Raw genomic sequence first — 23,956 nt, 5'->3', positions numbered from 1 at the left:
ATTGCAGATCGAATCTCATCTAATTTATTGTCCAATAATTGCACGATGGCAAGTAATATTGACGGTAACAGCAGCTTTCCCACTCGCCTTCTGCAGATCCTAACCTGGCGCCACGCGCTGTGTCCTCTGTGTCTCTTCCACTTGCAAATAACTGGGATGTTGGCCTTGTCAGGTGTTCGGAGAATGTCCTGCTTGTTGAAGAAAAAATCTTAATCTAATCCGAGGTGAGTGATAACTGTCCTGATGTGCAGAAGCTCTTTTTTTGCCGTAAGATACAGTTGCAGAAACATTATGTACAAAATAATTAACAAATAACGTGAAAATAAACATAATAACACGATTGGTTGGGCACCCCTAAAACTGCTGCCATTTCTTCCAGCGTCATTAAAAAAAAATCTGTGGCAACAGTTTACCAGAAGTTGACAACACAAGGATTCTCACTAACTCCATTGCTCATGAATAAACCATAACCCATATCACAGAGTCTGCTTTCCAAGCACATTTCAGTTTCTACTAAAAATCTGCGTATAAGGCCTACCCGCCCCATTGGGATTGCCAAGGAAGTCATCTGAACAGACATGGTGCAGTATGATACCAGCACCTTTATGTCATCCTGGGAATCCCAGGCATCAGACCACATTACCACTACCTGTAGGGTGTCACGCTGTGATTTCACAACCCAACTGCGGCAGTCCTTCTGTGTAGAGGAGGCATACTGTATATTCAGACATCCTCCCATTAAATATGCATGCTTGAGATATAAATACCATTCTAGTCTTGCCAGATGACAAAAGGCCTGAGAGTAGTTGACACACAACCTAAAAGAAGCATAGACATCATGCCCTTGGCCTACACAGTCTTCCCTCAACCTCTCTTACAGCTAACACAACCCTGCCAAAAGCAACAAAGTAGGAAATAATTACACATAAGTCACCTGCACAGAAAACAATGTGACAGCAATTAATTTGATTCCTTAAGCATTTCTATCTCAAAAGAAGAATGGAAATGAGGTGTAAATGGGTTTAAAATCACAAAAACAATCTTATCTGGATGGGATTTTATTACAAAATACACAAATCAAACAACACAAACATGTGAGTCTGAAAGAGTTGCAGTTTAAGATTGCACATCTTTGTTATTATATTTTGAGTCACTATAGTCTAGCACACAGAGAGCGCAGTCAATACAGCTTCTCTGCACCTGCTGGACACTGGTATCTTCTGTCTGTGAGTGTGTGGAGACCCTCTGTTCTGGTTAGGTACTCCTCCCAGGGATTGGTTAGGGTTAGAAGTTCTCCAGCAGGTCCATAATCCTCTTCTGCTCACTCTCTTTGAAATCCTCACTCTTCCCATCCCCGATGTTTTCAGCATACTCTGAAAAAAGACAAATCCCCAAGTTTAGTTTGGCAGACTATGAGCTCTTCACGCAGTCTTCTTTTGAATCAAACCACTCCATGGGCATGGTTCCTGTAATCCACACAAATCAAAGGAATGGGAATTGAAACCTAGGAGGATGTTCCTGAATGACAATGGCATAACCGCCCTTTTCCTCTCTCTCACGCCCACACAAGAATACATGCATGAACACTGAACACACCCAGTTTCCCCATACGCATGTTAAATAACCAGTGGCTTAGTGCCGAGGCCAGAATACAAAAAAGGAGAGATCTAGAAAAGGCTGCAGTCTGCAACCTAAAAATCTAGGATATACATTTTTTCTAAAAGTGAATCTCCAACCCTATGTTCTAGCCCGTAGATCCAGTGTTGTGCTCTAGCAGTGCAGTACGTTTACTCCTATATCCCCTGACTTGCACCTCGTCTCTCAAGGGTACATACTTCAGCCTATATTCCCTGCCAACTCACACTACTCTTCTTTAACAGAGGCAAACTCGCTGTGGAACGCCAGGCAGTCACACAGGCATAGCCTCTGAAAGCAGCAGTCTATTTGTGAGTCTAATGTGGAGGGGTGTGCTGTCAGAAGCCCAGCGCAGGTAGCCCCTCTTGCAGGATTACCAGTAAAGCCTGTGGACCCTTGAGAGAGGAGATCAAAAACAAAGTTTCTCTTTTAAATGCCAGAGAATAAAAGAGTTTCTGACAATGGCCCGAGGCAAGGGGAAAAACATGGCTTCAATAGACTGCTGGGGTGAATCATAAGGAGTTCACACAGAGGATTCATCTCCTCATGAGATTCAGTAACCATGACCATGAGCAGAAATTCAAGAGACTCACACACACTTTCTAACACAGAGCGGCGCTCATGATGACTGATAGTAAAACTATACACAGTGGTATTAAGCACTAACAAAAAACAAGACTCCAAATATTTTCTTGAAGTCCTAGATTCTACATCATACCCTGCTCATTCAGCCCCGAATATGTGTGAGCCAGCAGGGTTCCACAAATGACCCACACAATCTCAATATCCCCTAGAATTAGCCTCAAGAAGACAGGCCCACTCTCCAAAATCATGGGCTGGCATTCTAAGGCGCTCTTCCTGTCACTGTGGCGACCAGGCTGAGGGGAATATGGCGTGACAAACGCTGCTACCATTTGCTGGGTCACCGACTAGGGCTTCCTGCTCGATCGCAAATGTTGCACTTAATTTTCAAGCCAGTCTCACTGTCGACAAGTAGGTTAATCATTAAGGATCTCAGCCTGCAAACTTACAGAATGGAGAAACCTTTGAAATGGACCACTCCTGACACTTCACCTGTCAACTCTGATGTGTCACCGATGAGGCTATGAGCTGAAGATAACAGGGAGTGCAGACTGAGGCAGTGCTTGTCAAGACACTCCGAAGAACTGCAATGCTTAATTTTCCCAAGAATAACACCTTCAATCTATAGGTTGTAGTCTTATGCAAAACTTCAAAACCTTCGACTGCAACGGTTGGGAGGGTATGGCAGTCACACACACACACGGGATCATCATGCTTCTGGATGGCATCGTCCACCACACGTGACTTCACAGGTTGGGCCCTTTTACTGAGCAGCTGTCGATCGGAGCTAGGTTTAGAAAGCTACATTACATTATTAATTCCCCAACACAGTTTCATTGATACCTTGGTTCCACAGAACCTCCCACTCTGAGCTGAGGGCCAAGAGTCCCCATCTGGTGCGAGCCCATCAGACATTAAGGTCATTTCACCCGGCCTGGCCAGACCACTGAGGCTGCTGGAGTGTAGAGGCCTGGACAGACAACCTATCTCATCTGGAGCAGACAGAATGTAATATACCTAGTGTATCATTCAACAGAAGTAATAATCTAGTATTACAATTTATTCTCAAGCTCCATATTATCCATAGAACGGGTGTGATAGGCAGCAAAAAAAAATCTACATTTGGTCATCTCAAATTCATCAGCGGTCCACTCTAGACAGCCTTCACTTTCATTCTAAAAGATCGGAGTCAAGTTCAGAGCCATTGACATTCTCTCTGAATGTATTTAACCTGTTCATGCTGCCTAAGCCATGTCCAATGCAGGAGTCAGCCTTTTAAATGGGGAAGATCAGGGAGGAGCTTCCCACTCTAATGGCCACCCACACAGTGTCAGTCTCACAGAGACGACACAGACGAGGGCAGCTGAGCATGAATGTAAGTAAGTAGTAACTGTTGGCTTTCGAGGGAGACAGGGGACATGGGGCTAGTGCTGCGCATCAACATGAGACTCGTTACCCTGTCCAAGCTGTGACATGATGGATGTCTCTATTTACATCACTACATGTCATCAGGGCTGAGAGCCATGCCGTCCACAGCTTCCTGGTCTTAGTTGACAATGACAGAGGTTAATAAATAACTCAAAATACAATCACATTAATATATAAACTAAAAACAGATAGTACACATGTATTTATGCCTTTTAGGTAAAGAAGGAAGCAGTGATGCTGGTAAATAGGCTAGGTGTTGTATGGCTTCGGAGTAGATCCATGTCAGTGCTAGTCTCTCTGCCTCTAGCAGGGTGTGACGTGGACCCTCACCTCTCATGATGTGCCGCACCACTTTGACAGAGCCTCCCCTCAGGTTCAGGATCTGATGCACCCTCTGCTGCAGCTGAGAGGAGAAAAGACAAAGGGTCATGACTGAATCACTAATAATGCTAGCATACTGTACACTTTGCCTCTGTGACATTGTACAGTTACTATATCACTCAGAAGTTAAGCTAAAAAGATAGTGTCTTGACAACTTCAAATGAGTGGATTTGGCTATTTCAACCACACTTGTTGCTGACAGGTGTATAAAATCTTGCACACAGACATGCAATCTCCATAAACATTTGTACATCCTATGACGTGGTACCATCATAGTATACCACCTTTGCAAAAAGTCAGTTCATAAAATTTCTGCCCTGCTAGAGCTGCCCTGGTCAACTGTAAGTGCTGTTATTGTGAAGTGGAAATGTCTAGGGTCAACAACGGCTCAGCCACGAAGCGGAAGGCCACACAACTCAGAACGGGCTGCTGAATCACGCAGCTTGTAAAAATAGTCTGTCCTTGGTTGCAACACTTACTACAGTTTTCCAAACTGCCTCTGGAAGCAACGTCAGCACAATAACCGTTAGGCTGGACCCTCATGAAATGGGTTTCCATGGCAGAGCAGCCGCACACAAGCCTAAAAACCGCCAAATGCAATGTCAAGCATCGGCTGGAGGGATGCTCTGGATAAGAGCGTCTGCTAAATGACTTAAATGTAAATGTAAAGCTTGACGTCATTGGAAACAAGTTCTCTGGCGTGATGAATCACACTCCACATCTGGCAGTACGACGAACAAATCTGGGTTTGGCAGATGCCAGGAGAAAGCTACCTGCCCGAATGCATAGCGCAAACTGTAAAGTTTGGTGGAGGAGGAAAAATGTTCTGGGACTGTTCATTGTTTGGCCCCTTAGTTCAAGTGAAGGGAAATCTTAACGCTACAGCATACAACATTCTAGACAATTCTGTTTCAGCATTACAATGCCCCAGTGCACAAAGCGATGTCCATACAGAAATGGTTTGCTGAGATCGGTGTGGAATAACTTCACTGGCCTGCACAGAGCCCTGACCTCAACCCTATCGAACACCTTTGGGATGAATTGGAACACCGACTGCGAGCCAGGCCTCATTGCCTAACATCGGTGCCCGACCTCACTAATGTTCGTGGCTGAATGGAAGCAAGTTCCTGCAGCAATGTTCCAACATCTAGTGGAAAGCCTTCCCAGAGGAGTGGAGGCTGTTATAGCAGCAAAGGGGGGGACCAACTTCATATTACTGCCCATGATATTGGAATGAGATGTTCGACGAGCAGGTGTCCACATACTTTTGGTTGTGTAGTGTATCTATAAGGTACCAAATACAAGTAGCCAAATCTTCATATATACTGTGCATACAGTATATTTCATGTAAATCAGCCCATGGCCCTACCTGGGATATCCCTGAGTTGCTGATCTCCACCATGATATAACAGAGCAACTGGAGGACAAACAGCCCAGCATCCAGCCTCCGTAGGTAGAACTCATCCTCCATCACATCATCCAGAATCTCACCACGTTTAACCATGTCCTGTTACACACACACACACACACACGGATAAAAACATAATTAAAGAAATAATATTCAAGTGTTATTTGTCAACCTTTCCAAATCCAATCTCTTTATTGATCAAGTCAACACACATATCAATTGATTTAAGAGTTAAGTGGCCAGGGGGTCTGCTCTGCTGCTTCTGCTCGCATGCACACCTGCATAGTTATCCATCTTAACAAAGCTGTCCATATGCCAATAACGTATGGCTGTCAAAACACAACGGCCACATTAATCATCATGAGCCATGCAACCGGACCGAGGAGAAGCGGCTTCTAGCATGTGGTGCATAACGCCTAACCATGACGACTTGACACCTGAGAAGAACTGCAACAGAACCGTGATGTGCATGTTAGCTCTCACCCTGCTGTCAGCCCAGGTGGAGAACATGACAGTTGGCATTCTTTACTGGATATAATTGCACCAATAGACATCAGCCTCCCCCTCAGGACTAAATCTATTTTCAAGGGATATTCTGGCATCAGAGAGGGAGGCATATTGCTGGCATGCACACAGCAGCAGTCAGTGTGCTCTAGTAGTCATACACAAGGGCATCCAACAGGAATATTAATCTGTGCTCTATATATGAGCAAACAAACAGGATCTTTTCAAAGAAGTTTGTGATGAAAGCAAACTGATCTTCAAATGTGGATCCAGAGGGCAGTACCGTGTGCTTGACATTCAGATTCAAATACTGACGCCTGTCAGTTGACTTTAATTTGAAAGCATTACAACATTGAAGGGCTCCATTTCTTTAAATGAATCATATCAAGACACATTCAAGCTAGGCTAATTTATCTTTACTATGCTAATATCAAAGACTAAACTATTTTGGGACATGTAAGCATTTGCAACTCTAGCCTATTTAGATGTAAAACAATAGACCTACCCATGATTGAAACAATGTTTAAAAAGACATTTGGGGATATAGCTGGTGCAGCTTTCAGAACAAAACTCCTGCCTGTTCTGAGACGGTCATCTCATATAGGCTACTGCATCAGACCAAGTAGATCAAAAAAATGTCTGTATATGCTAATGTATAGCGAACCCTAGGGACAAGGGGACTGGCAAACCTACCAGCTAGTCTGTCCTCATTACTCTGAAAATAATTGGAGTGGAGAAAAACTTTTTCAAAGGAAGCCTGGACGACTTAATCAAGGAATGAGGCCTGACAACCAACCACCAAGGAGAAAGTAATGAGGACCGATTTTCAGTCTCTTCTCCATTCCACATCCTGGTCCAGTACAGGTGTTAATATGACAACAGCAAAATGGAACAAATGCTGGCTCCATGCTTTTCCTCTGGTGGAATGCAAAGAATTAAAGTGACTTCTTTGTCAGCACTTTCCCTGAGCTTACTGTAGCCCTCCGTACACCAGAGGGCTTACCGAATCAGCTTACTTGTGTGATGTAAGAGTAGGTGATAAAACTTGAACAGGGAGAGATGCTGATTTTCACTTTTGATAGTTGCACAGATTAACATTTAGGCTTTTCAGAAATCAAATGGCATTTCTCTATTTTGATCCTACCCTAGGTAATAGAATCCCAGAAATACAGGCAACCACCTACACACAAACGTACACACTTTAAGCAATCACAAGGATCAATAAGACTCCAGTGGTTGGCTGGGAGATGATGCTGCGCAATAGGACCGATCCCTACCCAGCTCCCATCAATCCCACAGCACACAGCCCTCCTACACACAGAGGCTGAGGCAATGGATGTCTGAGCAATAGCTCCATTCTCTTAATGAGGCTGGAGCAGGTAAGGGGAGGAAGACAGGAAGCAGGGAGAGAGAGAGAGAGGAGCAAAAATATCCAAAAAGCATTGAAACCATCCACCAACACTTAAAATTGGATGAAAGGTAAACTACATGACCAAAAGTATGTGGCCACCTGACATCAAACATGTCATTCCAAAATCATGGGCATTAATATGGAGTTGGTCCCCCCTTTGTACTCTTAACAGCCTGCAATCTTCTGGGAAGGCTTTTCACTAGATGTTGTAACATTGCTGCAGGAACTTGCGTCCATTCAGCCACAAGAGTATTAGTGAGGTCGGTCACTGATGTTGGGCGATTAGGCCTGGCTCGCTGTCGGCATTCCAATTCATCCCAAAGGTGTTTGATGGGGTTGAGGTCAGGGCTCTGTGCAAGTTCTTCCATACCGCTCACAGCAAACCATTTCCGTATGGACCAAACTTCGTTCACGGGGGCATGGGCCCTTCCCCAAACTGTTGCCACCAAGTTGGAAGAACAGAATAATCTAGAATGTAATTTAGGGCTGACCCCAATTAGTCAACTAGTGGATTGTTTGGTCATTAGGCTGTTGTTCGACCAAGATTATTTCAGTCAAGCAGTAACAGATAGCACAGGAGGTCGGTGGCACTTTAACTGAGGAGAACAGGCTCGTTCTAACGACTGGAACCAAATGTTTAAAAATGCGAAGGGCTCTGTACAGCTCCACATTGACATGATTGGTTGACGGTAGGCGGGGGCGGAACATCCTGAAGAAATAACAAACTCACTTCCTTGACAACAGATCTGCACTGCTCCGTGAAGCATAAATGCCCTGACTTCTGCTGAGGCCATATCACCGTAAATGATGCATGGCCATGGATTGACCATGTGCCCAGACGCACAATGCACTTCTGTCTGCTGAACGCGCACACTCCCGCCAATTTGTGCACATTCATCGTTTGGGTTTCATTGTTGGCGTATATCAATTTCCCATTACCTATATCACCAGTAGTACATATACTGTTATAAATAAGAAATTAATCTACAATGTTTGTTACTTTGGTTACGGTAATTTCAGTTAATATATTCAATATTATTATTCCAGTCTTCCCGTTATCATTGTCGGACTGAACAAGTTGTTTGCAGAGTGCACAACCTATGCTACATTTGTGAGAAACAAGTTTAGTTTAATTTAATTTGATTTATGAGTTTTGTCAACTTAGTCATTGTATTTTATTTGGAGAACTTCTGTCAATGTTGAGTAAGAGAATGTAGGCATATAAATGTGCCCATTTGGGGATCTGATACCATTTCTGGTTTGCATAATGAGTTCAAGCAGTAGAACATTTGAGGTGCTTGGACTCCAGTGAGCTCCTGCCCAAGTCAAGCACGGCTTCTTATCCCTTGTGCAAAGCCTACAGCTGTGTCTGTCCCGAGCTCACTGGCATGGGAAACTGAGGGCCCAGAATATACAACGTTGCAAGTTCGCTAGCACAAGCATTGGGCTAGACACACATAAGTTATTAATAGTTGATACAATGTGTCAAGTTCATTGCAGACAGGTCATGTGTAGCCAATGTGATTTACAGGATATTTCATTTTTAAAATCTGGATATTTTCTAACTGCAGACTGCAATGTTTTTATTTGTTGGCTTTGTGTAGGCTATTTTTTACATAGTTGGCAAAGGCAAAATAAGTTACTTTTATGTTTGTATTATTTTCAATTAGATTTGGGTAGAATTTTGATTAACCACATGACAATGATTCAGACATGAAAACATTATAATTGAAACTTTCACAAAAATGTGCATGTGAAAACCATAAAAGGCATGCAGATTGGTAGAAATGGTAAGATAAATTGGCATTCCACATGAGAAAGGTCTCTGCCGACTCCTTTAGCCAATTATCGGCTACTTCAAGAGAGTAATGGCAGAACCTGTGAAAGCCAGCAGGAGTGGGAGGAGAACAGTTTGGTCAGGTTCAGGTTTTTTTCTTCTTGTTATCTATAACTCTGGCGCCCTCGAGGCATCAGACAAGCTCAATGCATATAGTTGATTTTATAAAAAATAAAACGGGTTTTGTCGAAATACGGAAAAAATGTGTATTTTTTGGGGGGACCAATCGATTGGTCGAAGGAACAGACAAATTTTGGTAGACCAACATTGATTTTTGTTTTTTTTGCCGGAGTCAACCCTAATGTTGCTGTATGCTGTAGCGATAAGATTTCCCTTCACTGGAACTCAGGAACCTCGCCCGAACCATGAAAAATAGCCCCAGACCATTATTCCTCCTCCACCAAACTTTACAGTTGGCACTATGCAGTCGGGCAGATAGCGTTCTCATGGCATCTGCCAAACCCAGATTTGTCCGTCGGACTGACAGATGGTGAAGTGCGATTCATCACTCCAGAGAACGCTTTTCCACTGCTCCAGAGTCCGGCGAGCTTTACACCACTCCAGCCGACGCTTGAAATTGTGCATGGTAATCTTAGGTTTGAGTGCAGCTGTTCGGCCATGGAAACGCATTTCATGAAGCTCCCGACGAACAGTTCTTGTACAGACGTTGCTTCCAGAGGCCGTTTAGAACTCAGTAGTGAGTGCTGCAACCGAGGACAGACGATTTTTACAAACTACACGCTTCAGCACTTGGTGGTACCATTCTGTGACCATATGTGGCCTACCACTTTGCGGCTGAACCGTTGTTGCGCCTAGACGTTTCCACTTCACAATAACAGCATATACAGTTGACCGGGGCAGCTCTTGCAGGGCAGAAACTTGATGAACTGACTTGTTGGAAAGGTGGCATACTATGACGGTGCTAGGTTGAAAGTCACTGAGCTCTTCAGTTCGGGCTATTCTACTGCCAATGTTTGTCTAAGGAGATTGCATGGCTGTGTACTCAATATTATAAACCTGTCAGCAACGGCTGTGGCTTAAATAGCGGAATCCACTCATTTGAAGGGGTGTCCACATACTTTTGTATATATAGTGCATGCTAGACTATAGACAAGGTTGGGAAAGGCAAGAGAAAGGCTCATTTCTGGACACTGAAATACTTTCTCCTTTGAAATCCTTTTCAGCATTGATGCATCCAGTTACAGTGCCTTGGAAAAATATTCATTCCCCTTGCGTTTTTCCTATTTTGTTGCATTCAAACTGTAATTTAAATAGATTTGTATTTGTATTTCATGTAATGTACAGACACAAAATTTGATTAAGTGAAATGAAAAAACTTGTTTCTAAAAAATAAAAAAACGGAAGTGTGGTGCGTGCATACCCCCTTTTCTATGAAGCCTCTAAATAGGATCTGGTGCAAACAATTACCTTCAGACATCACATAATTAGTTAAAGTCCACCTGTGTCCAATCTTAGAGTCACATGATCTCAGTATATATACAGCTGTTCTGAAAGGCCCCAGTGCCTGCAATACCACTAAGCAAGGGGCACCATGAAGACCAAGGAGCTCTCCAAACAAATCTGGGACAAAGTTGTGGAGAAGTACAGATCAGGGTTGGTTTATAAAAAAATATCTGAAAATTTGAACATCCCACAGAGCACCATAACATCCATTATTTAAAAAATGGAAAGAATATGGCACCACAAACCCGCCAAGAGAGGGCTGCCCACCAAAACTCACAGACCAGGCAAGGAGGGCATTAATCAGAAAGGCAACAAAGAGACCAAAGATAACCCTGAAGAAGCTCCATAGCGGAGATTGGAGTATCTGTCCATAGGACCACTTAAGCAGTACACTCCACAGAGCTGGGCTATACAGAAGAGTGGCCAGAAAAAAGCCATTGCTTAAAGAAAATAATAAGCAAACACATTTGGTGTTTGACTCACCAAAGATATGGAAGAAGGTACTCTGGGCAGATGAGACTAAAATTGAGCTTTTTGGCCATCAAGGGAAACGCTATGTCTGGCGCAAACCCAACACTTCTCATCACCCCGAGAACAACCCTACAGTGAAGCGTGGTGGCAGCATCATGCTGTATCGGCAGGGACTGGGAAACTGGTCAGAATTGAAGGATGCCGCTAAATACTGGGAAATTGTTGAGGGAAAATCGGTTTCAGTCTGCCAGAGATTTGAGACTGGGACGGAGGTTCACCTTCCAGCAGGACAATGACCCTAAGCATACTGCTAAAGCAAAACGAGTGGTTTAAATATTTACATTTTTTGAAATGCCCTAGTCAATGCCCAGACTTCAATCCAATTGAGAATATGTGGTATGACTTAAGGATTGCTGTACACAAGCCCATCCAACTTGAAGGAGCTGGAGCAGGTTTGCCTTGAAGAAAAGGCAAAAATCCCAGTGGGTAGATATGCCAAGCTCATAGAGACATACTCCAAGAGACTTGCAGCTGTAATTGCTGCAAAAGGTGGCTCTACAAAGTGAATAGTTATGCACACTCAAGTTCTGTTTTTTTGGTCTTATTTCTTCAAAGTGGTAGGCATGTTGTGTAAATCAAACGATACAAACCCACAAAACAATCTATTTTACTACCAGCCTGTAAGGCAACAACATAGGAAAAATGCCAAGGGGGTGAACACTTTCGCAAGTTACTGTATGAATGCTGTTTGCATGTAGAATGTGCAGCCCTGCATGTCTATAGCATGACCACTAGGATAGTGTGGCTACTAGAGGAGCTGCAGGTAGTTAGACTACTCCTCGTTCCCTGCCTGCAGTCAGCAGAGACCTGACTAACCTGACAGGGGCTACAGCTGTAATTACTTGTCAGCGCTAATCAATTTCACAGCAACTTAGCACCGTCGTCATCTCTCTACCTCGGCCTGCCTCGAAAGCAGAAATGAGAGAGAGAGTGGGTGAGGAGTTGGGGGGGCAGACGTGGGGACTAGTGCCTTAACACAACCTTTAAATAGAAGATGAGATTAATCAAATGCAAACAACTGATATGTCTGGGTTCTCAGTACTGCACTGAGGAATTTTGCCATATTGTGGTCGGTCTCAGACATGTTTTACTTTAATCAATTTCCAAGAGCATCATTATTATCACCAAGAAAGAGGGATGAGGGAGGGGAAATAAGCAGCTTATTAAATTCAGGTCCGGAGGACTCCTCTGATGACGAGAAGTATACTCCTGCGGAGTAGAAAAGGAAAACATTTTGCTTACCCTAAAAAATAACACCTGAACGAGACTGGACTAATAAAAACAGAACCGCTGACGGCAGCCAGTTGTACAAAGGAAGTGGAAGGGGCACAGGACACAGCAGGAAATGGCATCTTTATAGATAGACATGAGAGAAGATCCCAGCCAGGACTGAAATAACATACATAATGTAAATAATGTATGTAAATAATGTAAAACTAAATAAAACTAAATACATTCTCATTTCGAACAATGTACTAGGGCTATCCATGTGCATAAAGATAGTGAAGACAGAAAATGTGTTCTTTGGGTGTCACTTGGTCATACTTGCACTCAAATGTAATGGGGAATGTCAAGCTGTATCAAACTGTCACCCTTTAATTTACAATGTCAAATCAATGGGGGTCAAATAAAGTAATTTCTCATCAGATATGAATCTTAAAGCCATCTCCCTCTTAAAACTCTACCTTCTCCCGTTCTCTCTCTCCTGCTGGAGAAGATTATTCTCTTATCTGGCTCTTTCCATCTGGCTGAGGGAGCACAGCACAGTCTGGGCCTCACACATTCTCTGGGATCACAGGGTATCAGACTCAAACACTGCCTTGCTTACCTGTGGCTGATCGGATCTCATTGGGCATCTCTGCCTGTAACAATGGAGGGGGATTCCAGCCACAAAAAGCAAGCAGACATAACCCTCACACAGCAACATATTCTGAGTGGGTCCATGCAGCAGAAGCTGGAGAGTCAAACGTAGATAATAACATTATATTTGGGCATTGGATTTAAATCAAGGAATCCAGCCTCTCTCCAAGCTAGCCCTGAAGTTGTGACAATTACAAGTCTATCTAAAATGACTCTTCTTATCTGGACACTTATCTGCCCTTGTTTCAGAATTATTGTCAGCCGAGGTTAGAATGCAGGCTGTTGGTAGCGGAGGGGGGTAGGGGTAGGACCCTTACATGTTTCTCTCCTTCAATCCTCTTGTCAGCCAGCTGAACAGCTTCCAGGTACTTAAAATGCAGCTCCATCAGTCTATCAACCTGTAGGACAGAGGGAGAAGACATCAGACACCAATAAAAGAAACTATGCATACAAAATCCCCAGGTAGGGAGAAAATAGAATTCAGACAGTCAGAGGCAGGCATGTAGTATGTCTACGACCGTGTCTATAGAACTACTCAGTTAGACTGTTGTCTCGAGAACTTAACATGCAAAACCCGAACAATGGGGCACATTATTCCTTATGAACTTTCAGAAATATTGGTTATTTTTTATCTGCACAGTGGTGGATCTGTGAAGATCTCACCTTCTCACAGTCATTCTCTGTGAACTTGCTGAGGAGCCTCGTCCTCTGCTGGGCTTTCAAGTTCCGCAGGCAGGAAGCAATGATGGAACACACGTGTTCTGCAAAGGGAAAATAACAATATCAGTTCCACTGTGGCTTCACCAAGGTAGCTCAGCTTCATCAGGTGTTAGGAGTAGCCTAGTGTTATTGAACCCACAGTGCTAATATTATACTGTACGTAAAAATATGCATTTTCAGAATTCATAGGAGCAACAGACTATTGTAAAACGGATTATATTCCAAGATCAGGTTACAGTCTGGCAGTGGCAGGAATGGAAACAATGATTAGGACTGATGATAATTTGCTATTACTATGCAGAGAGAAGCATGGAAAATCTTAGCAGGGAAAAAATACAAAGTAATGAAATTTAAAAATCTATTTTTATTAAAGGCTTGCTGTAATGTTCCACAACCGTTATGCTTGTCATTGAATATAATTTTCTGGTGGTGATAAAAAGCCCTTCTGTATAGGGTGTGTGGCCATTTAATGAGCCTGTGCTCCAAAATATCTGGTTAATTGAAAAAATGAGTAACAAAAGGCAATTGGTCCTACGAGTGCTATTGTTAACCTAATAACCAAAACACACTTCACAGAACATTTACTCTACCCCTGTGACCCAAAACTTTTGTTCCAGCTTACACCTGCATCTGACATTTAGACCTAAATCTGACAAAAAATGATGCTTATGAATAGGCCACACACAGAATACTAAAACAAAAGACGGAAAAATAACAGTTACATGCTGATATGAAACTGTAATTTGACAATTAATAAGAGGTCAATTTCTAAGTTCAATTTTATCTTGGAAGTTGCTAAGCAACAAGCACAAGACTTGATTCTATTTTGGTTTAAGACTCATCTTCAGGAAGGTGCTCAATACTGCTCTCCCATGTGTCACTTATCAACACATTTTGCAAGAGAGATAAATGCCATACAAAGCAAGCCCACAACTCTATTCACTAGTTTTATAATGAACTGTTTGTGTTTATTATGATAGGTTTTAAAATCTTAAGCTAATGTCAACAAGTGGACTGTCTACAAATAATGAGGGGAATACAACTTCCGGGGACATTAGTTTGTCAACATAAGCCGAGTGGTAATTGTTGTCAGCACCTCGACACCACCGTGGGATGTTATTGATCGCTACTGGGCACTCTACACAAACAGGTGCACAAGATCGATGCTGATTAAGACATACCCTTGTCATCCAATGAGGTGGTGTCGTTAGACTACTGATGGCATGGGAGTTGCTGTCACTTCTCAAGCTTTAGGAGCTACACAATGCTGATCAGAAATATTCAGATTAAAAAAAAAATGAACAGCCAAACAACTAAGCAAGGCAAGTATACAAGTCCAAAGATATACATTTCAATGGAAAAATATCACCCACCCTCTTATTATAAACTCATATTTTGGCAGTCACAGTGATAGCCCTATTTCCCCACTAAATACTGTACAATAAGAGAGACATCAAATTCAGGAAGTAAACAAACAGAGGCAGCATGTAGATCAAACAGCACCACAGAAAGGAAGTGCTGTCTCAGCTCTCCCCATCTCCAGAGGACCAGTGTCACATGGGCACAGTGGGAGTTTGATGGCTGGGTGGGTAAATTAGGACATCATTAGAGCTAGTATAAGAAGTGCCTCTGGTGAAGGACTGGGACCACTGCAAAGACTCCCTGGGCTGAGCTACAGAAGGCTGTGGAAGAAGTACTAGTCTGCAGTCGGTGGCAGTTCAACTCAAAGTCTGGAGTGTGTTACAGTACCACTTGGGTTGTGTCTTAAATGCCACCCTATTCCTTATATAGTTCAATACTTTTAACAAAAGCCATGGGCCCTGGTCATAAGTAGTGCACTATATCAGGTATAGGTTTCCATTTCAGATGCAGCCCTGGCCTTTACCCTAGGCCATATCTGCTCCTCTGTTATCAGGATAGGTGGACGAGGTCTGTGAATGAGTGTCTTCACTACGGCACACTCCAGAGCCCCTCAATGAGAAAAGCCATTAGCCACAGGGCCATGGTTTCAGTGTGACATTCCACAGCCTGATCATTATACCCCAAGTGATAGAATGCTTCAGCTTGAACACCTAGCAGTAATAACAGCTCCATTAAATGTATGTAACTTATATTATGAATCTCTGCTGATAAATAACCTACTGCAGGTTTTAGGCTTACCTATTGGTTTGTTTGGTTTTGAAGGGTTCCTGTCACGGTAAATTGCACAAAGCAAAAAAAAAAAAAAGGTCCGGAAGATAACATAACTAGTGTCGAAATAAAAGGAATGGGTGAACGTGCTTAATTTTTTAAAATACAGTATAGTTGATTAACAGTATTGTTAATGATTTATCCAACTCTCCCCGTATCACGATTCTATAAAACATCCGGCAGACCAATATAATTTCAGTGAACAAATTGGGGGGTGGCCAGAATTCTTTTCTTTTTTTTACCGCTATCAGTTACCTTCAGATGAGTCCCATGATGGTTCGGATGCTACAGAAGTTGGCACATCAGACGAGTCAATGGTGAACACCATCGTATTCGTGAGAGTCTCATCTTTCCAGAGTGGTCATATTAGTTTGTACTCCAAACTGTTCGGATGGAACAGACATTTTCATGAGAAAAACGATTTCAGGATGTCTCATGGTCAACAAACACCGCTGTAGCTTGGCCACTTTCCACCGTAGATGTGGAAGGACGACAGCGATCTCAATCCATCGCATCTGCCCATGTTAAATTGACAGATTTTGATGGGGATTTTTGTATTTATTATTGGCCTCCCGAGTGGCGCAGTTGTCTAAGGTACTGCATCTCAGTGTAGGAGATGTAACCCCCCCCCAAAAGAAATTGAAATCAAGTTTCTTTGTCACGTGCGCCGAATACAACATGTGTAGACCTTACAGTGAAATGCTTACTTACAGGCTCTAACCAATAGTGCAAAAAAGGTATTAAGTGAACAATAGGTAAGTAAAGAAATAAAACAGTAAAAGGGCTATATACAGTAGAGAGGCTATAAAAGTAGTACATACAGACACCGGTTAGTCAGGCTGATTGAGGTAGTATGTACATGTAGATATGGTTAAAGTGACTATGCATTTATGTTGAACAGAGAGTAGCAGCAGCGTAAAAAATGGGAGTCTTATGGCTTGGGGGTAAAAACTGTTGAGAAGCATTTTTGTCCTAGACTTGGCACTCCGGTACCGCTTGCCATGCGGTAGTAGAGAGAACAGTCTATGACTGGGGTCTTTGACCATTTCTAGGGCCTTCCTCTGACACCGCCTGGTGTTGAGGTACTGGATGGCAGGCAGCTTAGCCCCAGTAATGTTCTGGGCCGTACGCACTACCCTCTGTAGTGCCTTGCGGTCAGAGGCTGAGCAATTTCCGTACCAAGCAGTGATGCGACCAGTCAGGATGCTCTAGATGTTGCAACTGTAGAACCTTTTGAGGATCTCAGGACCCATGCCAAATCTTTTTAGTTTCCTGAGGGGGAATAGGCTTTGTCGTGCCCTCTTCACGACTGTCTTGGTGTGTTTGGACCATTCTAGTTTGTTGTTGATGTGGACACCAAGGGACTTGAAGCTCTCAACCTGCTCCATTAGAGCCCCGTCGATGAGAATGGGGGCGTGCTCGGTCCTCCTTTTCCTGTAGTCCACAATCATCTCCTTAGTCTTGGTTATGTTGAGGGATAGGTTGTTATTCTGGCACCACCCGGCCAGGTCTCTGACCACCTCCCTATAGGCTGTCTCGTCGTTGATCAGGTCTACCACTGTTGTGTCATCTGCAAACTTAAATGATGGTGTTGGAGTCGTGCCTGGCCATGCAGTCGTGGGTGAACAGGGAGTACAGGAAAGGACTGAGCACGCACCCCAAATGTCAGTTAATCGCCTAGCACTAGTTAATGGACTCATGCAACTAAACTAAAACACACTTCACACTGACAGTGTTGTGAAGAAGGCACAGCAGCGCCTATTCAACCTCAGGAGGCTGAAGAAATTCAGCTTGTCACCAAAAGCACTCACAAACTTCTACAGATGCACAATCGAGAGCATCCTGGCGGGCTGTATCACCGCCTGGTACGGCAACTGCTCCGCCCTCAACCGTAAGGCTCTCCAGAGGGTAGTGAGGACTGCACAACGCATCACCGGGGGCAAACTACCTGCCCTCCAGGACACCTACACCACCCGTTGTTAGAGGAAGGCCATAAAGATCATCAAGGACATCAACCACCCGAACCACTGCCTGTTCACCCCGCTATCATCCAGAAGGCGAGGTCAGTACAGGTGCATCAAAGCTGGGACCGAGAGACTGAAAAACAGCTTCTATCTCAAGGCCATCAGACTGTTAAACAGCCACCACTAACATTGAGTGGCTGCTGCCAACACACTGTCATTGACACTGACCCAACTCCAGCCATTTTAATAATGGGAATTGATGGGAAATGATGTAAATATATCACTAGCCACTTTAAACAATGCTACCTTATATAATGTTACTTACCCTACATTATTCATCTCATATGCATATGTATATACTGTACTCTACATCATCAACTGCATCCTTATGTAATACATGTATCACTAGCCACTTTAACTATGCCACTTTGTTTACTTTGTCTACACACTCATCTCATATGTATATACTGTACTCGATACCATCTACTGTATGCTGCTCTGTACCATCACTCATTCATATATCCTTATGTACATATTCTTTATCCCCTTACACTGTGTATAAGACAGTAGTTTTGGAATTGTTAGTTAGATTACTTGTTGGTTATCACTGCATTGTCGGAACTAGAAGCACAAGCATTTCGCTACACTCGCATTAACATCTGCTAACCATGTGTATGTGACAAATAAAATTTGATTTGATTTGGTATATCAAATACAGGCACGCTGCATTCCAGAATTACACATAATAACAACGGTTTAACCCCATTCGCTCAATACAGGTATGCCACATTAAGGCCAACTGTTCATTAGACATGACCTAGAAAAATGATGCAGATCCTCCCATTTGAATACAACATCTATTAGCCTTATCAAAAGGCACATCACAACAAGACATAGCATACTATAGACTGCAATGTTGGTCTCAGGTCTCCCAATTGATAGAGGAGCAGCATGGTTGCTTCTGCTGCTGGTTTCTCATAGACTCACCACACCGCTCGCCCACATCGCTCACATCGCGTGTGCGAGTGTTGCAAAATAAATTTAGAAATCTGTTATTCAATTATTGCACCCACTGCTCGCTCGCACGCGTCAACAAGCGTCTGCGTTGCCACATGCTAAAATATAAGTAATACTGTGGAAGTTTAGAAATGACTCGGTTGACAGTTTTATGTGTGGATTATTTGTCGGAGTAGAGGACCTTGTGCACTTCAGGTAAAATAACAACTCAATGTTTATATCACAGGACAAATTAGCTAGCAACAGCAAGCTAGCTAAATAGGACAAATTAGCTGGCAAGTATAAACTAACTTTGTTTAATGCTTTTGGACCTGTTCCCATACTATGTAATTGGTTCAGAGTTTGTTTTGATATTTTAACATGGGGATCGCGTTTGTTGGGGGGGCAAAATAAATATATGCACGATGGCGCACGCGCGCACCTGGTTTTGGTTCCGTGTCAGAGAGTTGCTCAATGCAGCAGTGTGCTTGACCAGCTCTAACTGCCTCCTCTCCTCCTTGGTGAATGAGAGGAAACGCACAACTCATCATTAACTTTAAAAAAGACTACACCGCCACCCCACTACCACCATGCCAATCCATAGTGCCCCATCTTCCATAAATCAGCAGCAGGAGAGAACAACACAATGCTTTCCATATGACAGCCCCTGCAGCAGAGTGGTGGACAAGTGAAAAACATGAATGAGGAAATAATACCAATCTCTGGGAGAGCTAGCATAGTGAACAGCTGTGAACAGTCTCAGTCTAGAATGGTGATCAGATTCATGGGTGAGGAGCTCCAAGTACCAGAGACTTTCTGTTCCAGTCCAAGAGAACCAGAACAAGGTGACGCAATTTGACAAAGAAATGGTCCATGTTACTGCTGTATTACCATGATCAACACCCATTGAAAATATAATCTTAAAAGAAAAACTGCTACACGTCAACCTGGAGCAGCCATTAAAGCTAGAATCCGTAGCGGTGATAATGCCATGTCTGTTTTTGATATTACAACAAGGGTGTCGGACATCATTGCACTCGCGATTTAACAGTAGAGTATGTACTACAGTTTCATTTTTGTTACCTTAATGCTGGTGCTCCTCTCTGTCGTTTCATAAAAACAATAACAAATGTGCCTGGGGCAGCCAGCGGCGATTTTTCACCTAATGCAGATCTCAGCTTTAAGTTAACATGCAAATAGCAAAGGGGGCCACGCTGCAATTGAGCTCAGAGGAGCAGTAGAGGTTAAGGGTGACAGGTCCTGACAGCTCGCCGCTGGGGAGAGATTGAACCAGAACCAGCCGTGCCCTGAGGAAAGCAATCAACCCTTAAGAGTAGACCACAGGCACCTCTGCAAAGTACAGTCTCCCATCTATACGGTCTGAGGATCCCACTATACCTGACTAGAATAGTCCAGGGGAAGAATTCACTGACATGGCTGGGCTGTACTTCATAAGGTATTTTGATTGTCGACACCCATGTGATGCCTACACTATGGCTCCTATCACTGCTGGGTATCAGCAACAATGAAATGGATTGACCAAGTTTCAAACCAATTCAAAAGAGATTTGTATGCAGGTATGCATGAGTTCACCATTATCATAATCCCTCATTGACAACACAGGAGACTGAACAGGGCTGTAATACAGCAACTATTCATCCAGCTTGAGTTCAAAGGATTGAGACTACTGGTAGATTAAAACCAGTGTGATATTGTGCACCGATCACAATAATTGTTAACTAGACCGATCACCTGAAACAAAGTGATCTCCTAGAAACACATCTACTACAGCTCCTCTGCTGTCATTTAAGTATGACGTGGAAACGGGAATCCTTGAGACATTAAAGAAACACTCCAAGGCATTAACTCAACATCAAAGGAAAAAAAAACAGACTATAAAAGGGCTGTGGTCAAAACTATTGTGCTGCTGGATGTAAATGAGCTGTTTACTTCTGTTCTACCACACGGTGTGCATCATTAGCTTGCTAAATATAGTCTGCCACTGTCTGTACATCTAGAATCTCATTCAATCTATGCACAACATTAGGACATGGAAATTAATACAGATCTAAAAAGGCAGGCTATCTGCAATATTTTCTTACAACATCTTCTCTTGATTATCTTTTGTATAAAAATGTCTGACAATTCGCAGCCTATATAGAATATTTTCAGAGGCGATTTCATGGGGATCAATCTCTTTATATGATAGAGAGGGGTTTGGAGAGCGCTTTGCCTCTTAATTACTTACACTCATGTGTAGCCGCTGATAATTAATTAATCTATGACTGCATTGTGTTATTTTTCAGAACCAATTTTCGCATCCGTTTTTCAATTACAGCAAAGGAGGATCCACTCTAGGTCTAATTACTGTCACATGCTATATGACAAATCCTATGGTCATGTGGAAATCATATGCCCTCAAAACAATAGCAATTTAATATGCATTCTAAAATGTCACTGCTATATTATGAAAGAGCCACGACTCAAAATGTTGCAAAAGTGCTAAATAGTGCTTACACTACTATATAATTGGTTGTCACTCAAAATAATATATAAAAACACAAATGTTGTAAGGACAGATGTTCGTCAATAAATTATGCTATTCATTAGGAACATGTCTAGGCATATGAAAAGGATTATTATAGTCCAAAGGTACGTTACTAGCGGTAGTCCACTGTTCTATAACCTAGATGTCCTCCTGCCTCAGCATACAATTACTCTAAGCATTAAAAGTGGGACACAGCAGTGTAACCATACTTCATGGCTGGCTGGCTTGGCTGTGACTAGTGGGAGGTTCATCAGTGGGAGCACCAGGGGGATAAGCTTTAGCAGGCCCTGTTATCTCAAGCTATTCTGCAGGTCTCAGGTTAATTCATTCTGTCCCCCAGATGAAGGAGACAGACAAAGGAAGCCAATTTGTTCACCTTGGGTGGGCTGTCAGGACGTATGAAATATAATGAGAGAGAGAGATGTTTTCCTGTTGGTTGACCACCTCATCAAAAGGGGGAGGGGAGGCTGATAAGCACTGATAAGCATTTTGATAAGCAAGTATGGTTTCTGAGAAGAAAATCAAACAAATGAGTCAATGCTATATTGATAACAAATCGACAGACTAAAAAGCCATGAAACAAACCTGATTCGATCTCCTGCCATGGCAAATTGTGTTTTGGGTACTCAGTGGGACAGTTGTAAGCTTTTGCAGATTTTGCTGAGGAAAAATCTACTGTAATGTAACTTCAGACAAACAATAATATCTTGTTTCCAATGGAAATTTGGAGTTTATAGAGAAATTAGTAAACCTTCATGTTCTTTGTCTACTGTCCCAGCTTTCCTCATCTTTTTAGGAGTCTTCATGAACAGGGGGAAGATGGTCCTCAGGCCCAGGATGTCCACAAACTTGTGGCAGTCATCAGAACCCTCTGGGCCAATCATGCCGTGGTCTAAGACCTTCAGAGCGCTGGTCCGAGACATTTTCTTTTCCCTGGGAAGTGTACAAAAAATAAATAAATAAATAAAAAACATTTCAGAAGGGCTCAACTATCTCTGGCACAACAGCTAGCTCACAGTATGTTCATGATGGACTTTTGCCAGGCACACAGACTTAGTGACCTAGCAACACGGAGTCCCTCTCCGTTATCTAAATCTATTGGCAGTCCTTTAAAGATAACTCCTCATAACATAACGTTTCTGCAGCTTATGGAGGTAGTAATTTTTTGGGACAAAGTTAAAAGGGTTTTAAGAATGCAGAGGCAATTATAAAGATGCCTTCAACCGTGTTCCTAAGCTCATATTGCAAACCCCTTGATAAAGCCTAACCTCTACAAAAATAGAGAAAAGTATTAAAGCAGAGGTGCAGAACTTATGATTCTGTGAATCTCAAGGGAAGTGAAAAGAGAGTTACACGTTCCTCACTAGATAACCCAGTCGGAAAGCTTTCTCCTGTGGATAATATAAAAGTGAGTTTTGCATTGCTATAATTATACTGAACAAAAATATGAATGCAACATGTAAAGTGTTGGTCCCATGTTTAATGAACTGAAATAAATGATCAGAGAAATGTTCCATATGCACAACATATGGAACATAGCTTTTTTTTAAACTTCCCTGTTAGTGACCATTTCTCCTTTACCAAGATAATCCATCCACCTGACAGGTGTGGCATATCAAGAAGATTATTAAACAGCATGATCATTACACAGGTGCACCCTGTGCTGGGGACATAAAACGCCACTGTAAAATGTACAGTTTTGTCACACAATGCCACAGATGTCTCAAGTTTTGAAGGAGCTAAAATCACGAGGCCCATGTTTATTAAGGTATCTGTGACCAACAGATGCACATCTGTATTCCCAGTCACGTGAAATCCGTAAATCCATGTTCCGCTTATACTTTTGTTCAGTATAGATGTCGATGTGTGTGTAAATCCAGCTGTCTGCTAGGCGTCGGCATGACGATTAGAGCTTGGGCATGGAGGGTTTCATAAATGCGTGTAACGTCTATTTATTGCTCTTTAAGGTCAGTGTCGTGGTGCTCCAGCGCCGTGTCGACTGATTGACTGGACTGGCAGCTGAGCAGAGTCAGAGACGTGTTTTGTGAAAAAAGACACTCAACCCTGTCAAATGTACATACAGTGCATTCGGAAAGTATTCAGACCCCTTCACTTATTCCACAGTTTGTTACGTTACAGCCTTATTCTAAAATGGATTAAATACATGTTTTTCTACACACAATACCCAATTATGACAAAGCGAAAACAAGTTTAGAAATTGTTGCAAATGTATTCGGGGGTGCGTCACCTGAGTGGGTTGATTCACTGATGTGGTCATCCTGTCTGGGTTGGCGCCCCCCCCTTGGGTTGTGCCATGGCGGAGATCTTTGTGGGCTATACTCAGCCCTGTCTCAGGATGGTAAGTTGGTGGTTGAAGATATCCCTCTAGTGGTGTGGGGGCTGTGGCAAAGTGGGTGGGGTTATATCAGCCAGAAGAGGACTGGCCACCCCACATAGCCTGGTTCCTCTCTAGGTTTCTTCCTAGGTTTTGGCCTTT

The 23,956-nt window shown here is 42.9% G+C and overlaps 1 protein-coding gene across 3 annotated transcripts in view; it reads right to left on the bottom strand.

Annotated features, from left to right (window-relative positions):
- Nucleotides 1-1,042: 1,042 nt before the first annotated feature.
- Nucleotides 1,043-23,956, bottom strand: part of LOC124045853 (beta-catenin-like protein 1) — a 39,654-nt gene continuing 16,740 nt past the window's right edge. The window contains exons 11-17 of one of the 3 annotated variants that reach the window (XM_046365577.1): nucleotides 22,211-22,392; nucleotides 13,705-13,802; nucleotides 13,359-13,439; nucleotides 13,010-13,135; nucleotides 5,396-5,533; nucleotides 3,976-4,048; nucleotides 1,043-1,373 (exon numbers count right to left, since the gene is read on the bottom strand). In XM_046365577.1, coding sequence (XP_046221533.1) covers nucleotides 1,285-1,373; nucleotides 3,976-4,048; nucleotides 5,396-5,533; nucleotides 13,010-13,135; nucleotides 13,359-13,439; nucleotides 13,705-13,802; nucleotides 22,211-22,392 — 787 coding nt within the window. In that variant the 3' untranslated portion in view covers nucleotides 1,043-1,284. The remainder of the gene's footprint in view (nucleotides 1,374-3,975; nucleotides 4,049-5,395; nucleotides 5,534-13,009; nucleotides 13,136-13,358; nucleotides 13,440-13,704; nucleotides 13,803-22,210; nucleotides 22,393-23,956) is intronic. The other 2 variants (XM_046365578.1, XM_046365580.1) reach the window with 2 other exon arrangements.

Source organism: Oncorhynchus gorbuscha, linkage group LG10, assembly GCF_021184085.1.
Source record: "Oncorhynchus gorbuscha isolate QuinsamMale2020 ecotype Even-year linkage group LG10, OgorEven_v1.0, whole genome shotgun sequence".
NCBI lineage: Eukaryota > Metazoa > Chordata > Actinopteri > Salmoniformes > Salmonidae > Oncorhynchus > Oncorhynchus gorbuscha.
Note: the sequence above shows the minus strand (reverse complement) of the source record. Positions and strands in the feature narration are given on the sequence as shown.